The sequence below is a fragment of the Sphaerodactylus townsendi genome, linkage group LG03 (genome assembly GCF_021028975.2).
Source record: "Sphaerodactylus townsendi isolate TG3544 linkage group LG03, MPM_Stown_v2.3, whole genome shotgun sequence".
NCBI classification, from domain to species: domain Eukaryota; kingdom Metazoa; phylum Chordata; class Lepidosauria; order Squamata; family Sphaerodactylidae; genus Sphaerodactylus; species Sphaerodactylus townsendi.
Window position 1 is genome coordinate 167,823,108 of NC_059427.1, and position 7,832 is coordinate 167,830,939.

The 7,832-nt window shown below is 46.5% G+C and overlaps 1 protein-coding gene across 1 annotated transcript in view; it reads right to left on the reverse strand.

The window, feature by feature from the left end:
- The window catches only part of LOC125428008, a 9,856-nt gene extending 2,382 nt beyond the window's left edge, over positions 1 to 7,474 (reverse strand). The window contains exons 1-4 of the mRNA XM_048487582.1: positions 7,467 to 7,474; positions 6,476 to 7,368; positions 3,504 to 3,619; positions 207 to 344 (exon numbers count right to left, since the gene is read on the reverse strand). Of these exons, the coding sequence (XP_048343539.1) occupies positions 207 to 344; positions 3,504 to 3,619; positions 6,476 to 7,368; positions 7,467 to 7,474 (1,155 nt within the window). The remainder of the gene's footprint in view (positions 1 to 206; positions 345 to 3,503; positions 3,620 to 6,475; positions 7,369 to 7,466) is intronic.
- Positions 7,475 to 7,832: the final 358 nt, after the last annotated feature.

Below are 7,832 nucleotides of genomic sequence, written 5' to 3' on the forward strand. Positions count from 1 at the left end.
CTTCTTCTTCTCCTCCTCCTCCTCCTCCTCCTCCTCCTCCTCCTGCTGGGACCTGGCAACCCTATCATGAGGTCATGCCAGAGTTGCACTATATTGGGAAGTAAGGTGAACATTTTGACACCTCTTAGCCCCTAGGTATGCAGACCTTTGAAGGTGGGCACTCCACCCCCTTGAAGGAGCCATTTTTCTAAAAAAGTAAAGCTTGCCCCACCTCGGAAATTGTTTCTCTGAAGCCCTTCCAGCCGGTTGTCGTTCAGCTTCAGTTCCTGCAGCGAGGAAGGCAAGGCCGGGATTGCCGTGAGCTGGTTCCCGTCCAGGTTGAGACGCTTCAGCTTGGTCAGATTCTGCAAAAGGTGAGGGAGAGTCAGAACCCACCCAAAAGTTGCAAAGACTGCAAAACGGCTTTGGTAGAAATTACGAAATGATCCAGACATCCGGGACTCTGCTTTCTTGTTGGCGGACAAGATAATAATAGTTCAGTGACCTGCCCCGTGCCTGGCATGCTGCCATCATAAGACTAATTTCCTGGCATTTCCATTTCAAAGGAGCAGTAGCGAGAAAGCCCTTTGCCCAAAGAATCGTGGACCATTTAAGAACGCGCTACACAGCTGTTTGCTTTGCAGTGGGGTTTTCCCATGGTTTTTGGTTTGCACAGGGATTCTCCTCCTGTGACGTGTCCCTAGCCCAGGGGTCGGCAACCTTTACCACCCAAAGAGCCATTTGAACCCATTTTCCATGGCCCCGAAGATCTACTGAGCCGAAGAGGCAGCTCTGCACGGAGCTGCCGCCGGTTCAGCCCCTCCACTCAACTTTCCTTCCAGCACTGCTCTGGAGGGACACGCCCACACTACCTTCCGACCTCCAGGCCACGAGGAGCCACAGTATAGGACTGAAAGAGCCGCATGGGGCTCCGGAGCCGCTGGTTGCAGACCCCTGCCCTAGCCGATCTGATCCGCCATTCTGCCTGACTGTGGCTCATTCACTGTATCTTTGCCCCCTTCATTTGGGGATGTTGCCTGCCCCCTTCCACCACCACCCTGGCCCCCCCACCACCACAGTCTTTGATCTAGCTTTTGTTTGCGAGATCATGTCAACTACTTCTCAATTTCACTGGGTCTATCGCTCCAGCAATAGATCTTCAGCATGGTTTTTTTTTAAGAAAGTAAACTCTTCTGTTTCTTCTTAAATGGTGGTGCAAAGAGTGGCAGGAACTGCCGTGGCATGGGCAGGGAAAGGTGGGGAGGAGCTAGGAAACTTAAAGAAAGCTAAATGCATGCTGATCTCCTTCACTTTCCCTGCAAAGGGAGAGGAAAAGTTGCACTTTCAAAGCTTTTGAGAACCATTCAGCTTCTCTGATCTGAAGGTGGAGCGAGTGCGGAAATGGGGAAATTGCAGAGGTGTAGCTCCAAGGGGACCGGGGGGGTGTGATGCACCGGGGACGGGCCCCTGTGGGGGTGTGGCAAGGGCATTCCGGGGGCATTCCAGGGGTATTCTGGAATGGAGCGGAGGACACACCGGTGCACCGGGCACTTTCCCCCCTTGCTATGCCTCTGGGAAATTGTGTGTGTTAACAAAAACCCAATTTGAAGGGAACGTACATTCAATGAGATGGAGACAATAAATGTGTAAATGGCCATCGAGTTGCTGCACGTTTCAGCAGATGGCACTGGAATAGTCTGATCTGACTCAGACATCCAACAAATTCAGACTTTGCAAGTGCAAAACCCCAAATTCAATCTCAAAATCTCTGACAGGAAGGCCAGGAACTATACTGTACATGTCACTGATCAAGAGATGGTCCAATTTAGATATTTATTGGCATGAGAGATATTTATTGGCATGAGAGATCCAACGAAAATGACTACAGACTCCATAAAAGATCTGACATATTAAAATATGTTAGTTAATACAAACTTCTCTGATAATTAGAAGGTGGGCAGTTTTTTAAAAATAAAATTAAGGACATTTTCTTATTCTGGATAATTTTATAAATGAACTGTGGTTTTTGCCTACAAAGTGAAAGCTTTCCCATCACCACCAAGCCAAGAGCTGATAATCAATCATTGATTCCTGAATGCTGCCTGCGGTAGATGGAATAGGAAATAATCAGTTAGTCTTGTCCCTGAAGACAGTGAGCGTCTGGTTTTGTATGAGGTGGTAAATCAAGTACTCTGTGTAGGGTTGCTAATCACCAGGTGGCGCCTGGAGATTTCCTACAATTATTTATTTATTTATTTATTTATTTATTTATTAGGTTTATAGACTGCCCTCCCCCGGAGGGCTCAGGGCGGTGAACAATATAAAGAGCACAATCAATTAAAATACAATATAAATATAAAATAGGATGGCTCTGATAAAAATAAACCTTACTCTATTAAAATGCAGCATTAATAATTTGATTCAAGATGGCGCCTACTATCATTCCCACAGAAGCCCCAGAGAGGGGGTTGATAGGTCTTCATGATGTCAGAGAAGAACAAGAAGGGAGGGAGGGAGGGGGCCCCTATCAACAGCTAGTCTCCCCAAAAGCCCGGTGGAACAGCTCAGTCTTGCAGGCCCTGCGGAACTCAACGAGATCCCGCAGGGCCCGGACAGCTGGAGGAAGAGCGTTCCACCAGGCCGGGGCCAGAGCTGTAAAGGCTCTGGCCCGGGTGGAGGCCAGCAGTATCATGGAGGGGCCAGGGATCACCAGTAGATTGGCCTCTGCCGAGCGCAGAGACCGATTTGGGACATATGGGGTAAGACGGTCCCGTAGGTACGGAGGCCCCAGGCCGCGTAAGGCCTTAAAGGTTAACACCAACACCTTGAAAATGATTCGGTATTCAATTGGTAACCAATGCAAGCGGCGTAGCACAGGTGTAATATGCTCTCTTACAACTGATCTGCAGCCCACGGAGAAAATGGCTGTTTTGGAAGGTGGACTCCACGGCGTGGTTACGTGGTACCCTGTCGAGGTTTCTCCGCTCCTCAAACCCCACCCTCCCCAGCCTATACCCCTACAATCTCCAGGAATTTCCCAACCCAGAGCTGGCAACTCTAACAGCCCCATTTTAAGTATGGGAATGATGAGAATGATTATGATAATCAAAGCAGAAAAACAAATCAAAGCCAACCATGGGGAAGGTCAGTGACACCATATATCAAGGCCGGGACTCTCCAGAGATGCAGAAAAACATGACTTTGAAAATTAATGAATATATAATGTAACAAACAGCTGGAAGAAGATTGAGCATGCTCGGAATGTTGAGGGAATGTTGAGGATCCCGAGAAGACACTGAAAGTAAGACCAGTCTGACACCTTGGAAAGGGAGATTTTGGGGGAAGGGGGCAGGGTTGTTTTTTTTCAATTTTTCAGCCCCCTTCAGTTCTGCAGGCATATGAAAGCATGGAAGAATGGTGGCCCATTGACTGTGGGCTTGCAAGGAAACTGTAACTTTGGGAAAGACACTGCAGCCTGTGTTCCTCCTTCCTCTAACAGGCCAAATGGTCTCTCCCCCACTTACCTTAAAAGCTTCCGGGTGGAGGCCAGAGGAATCCAGTTTGTTCTTGCTGAGATCCAGCCATTCCAGGTTGGGCAGATCCAAGAAGATTCCAGCTGGGACCTGGGTGATTTCATTCTCTAGGAAGCAATAGGAGAGGGAGGGTGAGATATGCTAAAGTAATTGTAGAAATGAGAGGCAGAATGAGCCATTGGATCTTATGATGGCCTAGTTCACTTGTCACATTATTCTAATCCTTAAAAATATATATTTGGAATATCAGGAATAAGTCCCTCTTTCCATTTCCGGGTTTCCTCGCCTCATGGCCTGCAGTTATGTTCAAACTGGGAGAACTGTGACTAGTTCCAAATAATGATTTGAAGCAGCGGTTTGGCTGATTTGAAACCTCAGCCATAAATGGAATGAATTGACACTAACCATACTTCCCTGATCTGGACCTCAAGGCAAACTAGTTAGATGAAACCAAGTAATGGAGTTAGGAAATGAAACCAATTTATGATGGGTTTTTTTTAAAAAAAATATACCAACAGTGTACACACTCAAAACACTAAAGTGTTTTCTTATGGCTATTTTTCCCTTTAAATGTCCCTCCTTTCCTTAATAAACTATGACCTTTTTCTCTGACATTCGAGAATCAATTTTTGAGAAGGAAGGCCTATACTTTTTCACACTGTAACCGCTAAAGCCACAGAACATTTAAAAAAACCCAAATATTTTTTTTGTAAGTGGGGTATTAAAATAATAAACACTGGATTAAATAATGAACAGTGACTTTGGCTGCAAAATGCAAAGCAGTAATTGAAAAGTCATTAATAAAAGAACAAGGAATAATTGACTGGGCTGGGAGAAGAGGAAGATAAAGGGAGAAATTGAACCTTTGCTGAAGAGGAATTACTTTAACTTGCATACATTCACTTGTACAATATAATATATTGTATAATAATAAGTAGAATCTAGCCTTAAAAATTTGGTGGGAAATATAATTCATGTATCATAGAATCATAGAACCAAGGACCATCAAGTCCAACCCCCCTGCCATGCACACACAGTCAAAGCACTCCTGACAGATGGCCATCAAGTCTCTCTTTAAAACCTCTGAAGAAGGAGACTCCAACACACTCCGAGGGAGTGCATTCCACGGTCGAACAGCCCTGACTGTCAGGAAATTTTTCCCGATGTTTAGGTGGAATCTCTTTTCCTTCTCCTTGAACCCATTAGTCCTGGTCCCTGGAGCAGCAGAAAACAAGCTTGCTCCCTCACCAACATGACATCCCTTCAAATATCTAAACATGGCTATCATTTCACCTCCTGACCTTCTCTTCACCAAACTAAACATCCCCAGCTCCCTAAGTCTCTCCTCTTAGGCACGGATTCCAGACCTTTTACCAATTTGGTTGTCCTCCTCTGTGTGTATGTAAAGTGCAGCAGCACAGAGATAAACACGGTCCGACTTGAACTGTATGAATGACTTATTGTGGGAAAAATTCAATAAACGTTGAAAATCCCACAAGCCCACGAGCCTTTGATGATTCATCGAAGCCAGACTGTGGCTGGATTCTGGCTGCTCATTTGTGGCTTTTCACATTAGAGAATTTTGCGTGCATGATACAAATGATGATATGTATTTACATAAATGATGTAGGGGCATGATACGTATTATAACCTTGTTGCAGACACTGTTCACATTGGTGACTTACTATAGCACAATGCAAGGCATGGCTTGACGGCCTAAGGGCCTGCACTGAGAACAAAAATGGTTCCCCAAGTCCCAGGAGACAACCTTGTGGGATTTTCAGTGTTGTACAATTTGGGGGTATAATTTAGAATTTACGATTTTTCTGCATATGTGGAGAATCCTGACTCACAGAACCTTTCCTGCCCTTCATGCCTGGCCCTGCTGTGTTATTACCACACAGAACCAAGACTTTGCTATTAAATATAGTGTCAGGTGGAACGGAGGAAAAGGCAGGAGGGTGCAGCTAAGGATGGAGGTGGTTGGGGAACCCCTTCGCCGCAAATTATAGAATAGAATAGAATAGAATAGAATAGAATAGAATCTTTATTGGCCAAGTGTGATTGGACACACAAGGAATTTGTCTCCGGTGCATATGCTCTCAGTGTACATAAAAGAAAATGAATGAAAACGTGTGTCTTAAGGAACGTATAAGAAACCGGACCGAAAAAATATACAAGACTCACGTATGCTGCTATAGTGGCTTCAATGTATTATACACTCATATTTCTCAACATACATAAAATGCAATATACACAATGCTTATTAATATTTCTATTCTCAATGGACTCCCTCAGAAGGAGCGTTGTAATCACTCCTTCTGTGCTGAACACAATTTGCGCCCGGCTCAGTCCAACGTATCATGAAAAATGAACAATCTTGCTCTTCATATGTCCATATCCAAATAAATGGTATTCTCCTTATATTTGCAAGGTTCTTATCCTTCAGCGTGTATTACTGTTTTAGATACGTGGCTGAATTCTTACGTGATCTCCTTCCGTAGTCCATCAAAGGAGCCTAGTCCCCAAGCGGAGAAACAATCAGCAAGCAGAAGCTAGTCGCGTAACTAAAGCTTTTCGATGCCTTCTTCAGTGCTCCATCTTCAAGAAGCAATGCAACCAGTTAAAACCATATAAAGATATATGCAATCTTGTGAATCTATACATGTGTCTATTTGAAGAAGTGATTACAACGCTCCTTCCGAGGGAGTCTATGGAGAATAGAAATATTAATAAGCATTGTGTATATTGCATTTTATGTACGTTGAGAAATATGAGTGTATAATACATTGAAGCCACTATAGCAGCATTCGTGAGTCTTGTATATTTTTGGGGGGTATAATTTAGAATTTACGGAAGGAGCGCGGCATATAATACACAGATGCCATAGAGCATACGTGAGTCTTGTATATTTTTTCGGTCCGGTTTCTTATACAAACCCCTTCGCCGCCTCAGACTCTCACCTGCCAGGTAGAGGGTTTTGAGCGCAGGATCACTCAGCTTTGGCACATTCATCAGGCGGGCATTGCCACATGCAATGGCATGCTCAGAGAGCAGGCAAGTTGGGGGCAGAGAGGGCATGAGGGGTTCGTCTCTTTCCTTTGGCACCAGAGGCCGCCATTTTGGTGTGCCCGCCCCGGCCCTGGAGACGTTCTTGCGAGAGGCAGTCTGTTCCTTCACAGCCTCTCTTTGTGTGCTATTTTTAAAAGGGGTGCTGATGAGGGCATTTCCCACCTTTGACTGGCGACCGCTCTTGCGCACAGTGCCGCGCTTCGTCCCTGTCAGGGCCTGGCTGACATTTCTAGGCTGTTTTCCGGGCAGTGCCCAGCTGCTGTTCCTGTGGGGAGGCCTGGGCTCCTTGTTAGACTCAGCTGTGCTGGCATTCCTGTGCCAACCACCTGGCCTTTTCCTTGGCACCACCCAACTGGCGTTCCTGTGGGGAGCCCTGAGCTTTTCTTCTGTTAGAAAGTGACTGACATTCCTAAAAGCAATTTCGGGCTTTTCTTCTATCAGTGCCCGGCTGGAGTTCTTATGGGAAGAGCTGGGATCTTTTCTGGCCACCCCACTGCTGGTGTTCCTGTGGGGCAGGCCATGCTTTTCCCCTGGCAGTTCTTGGCTTGGGTTTCTGTCAGAGAAATCAGGCCTCTTTTTCCTTTGTGCCTGGCTAGTGTTTCTCTGAAGGAGACCTGGTTTTTGCCCTGGCAGAGTCCAACTGGAGTTTCCGGAAGGCACCCTGTGCTGTTTCCCTGACACTGCCTGGCTGGCATTCCTGTGAAAAAAATGGGCTGCTGTTGCGTGCTGCGCCTGGCTGCCGTTCTTCACGAGGATGCCGCGCTCCTTCCATATTATCGTGCAGCTGGCATTTATGCACAGGCTGCCATTTTCCTTTCCCGGTGACCAGCTGTTCTTCCTGTGGGGGGAGATGTTCTTCCTCTGCAGCTGCGCTCGGCTGACATTCCCATGAAGAAACCTTTGCTCTTTTCCTTCTTTTATCCGACTGGCGTTTTTGTGAGCGGGACTGACGAGTGCCTGGTTTTCACGTCTGGGCCAATCACTTGGCGCTCCTCCTGTAGCGTTCCTGTGTGCGACGGCAGGCTCTTTGCTTCCCTGGGCCCTGTGGGAGACGCCATGTTCCCTCACTGGAGTTCTCTTGGCACCTACCAACCCTGTAAAGACAGAAGATGTGTGCAGAAATGAAAACCCTAACACAGCTTGGCACCCACGTTGACCCATTCCAGTTAATATATGGCACAATGCCCTAGCAGCCCTATTTAACATTGCTCCTCTGCTCCGCAGGGTGGGGATGTTTCCTTCGCGGCA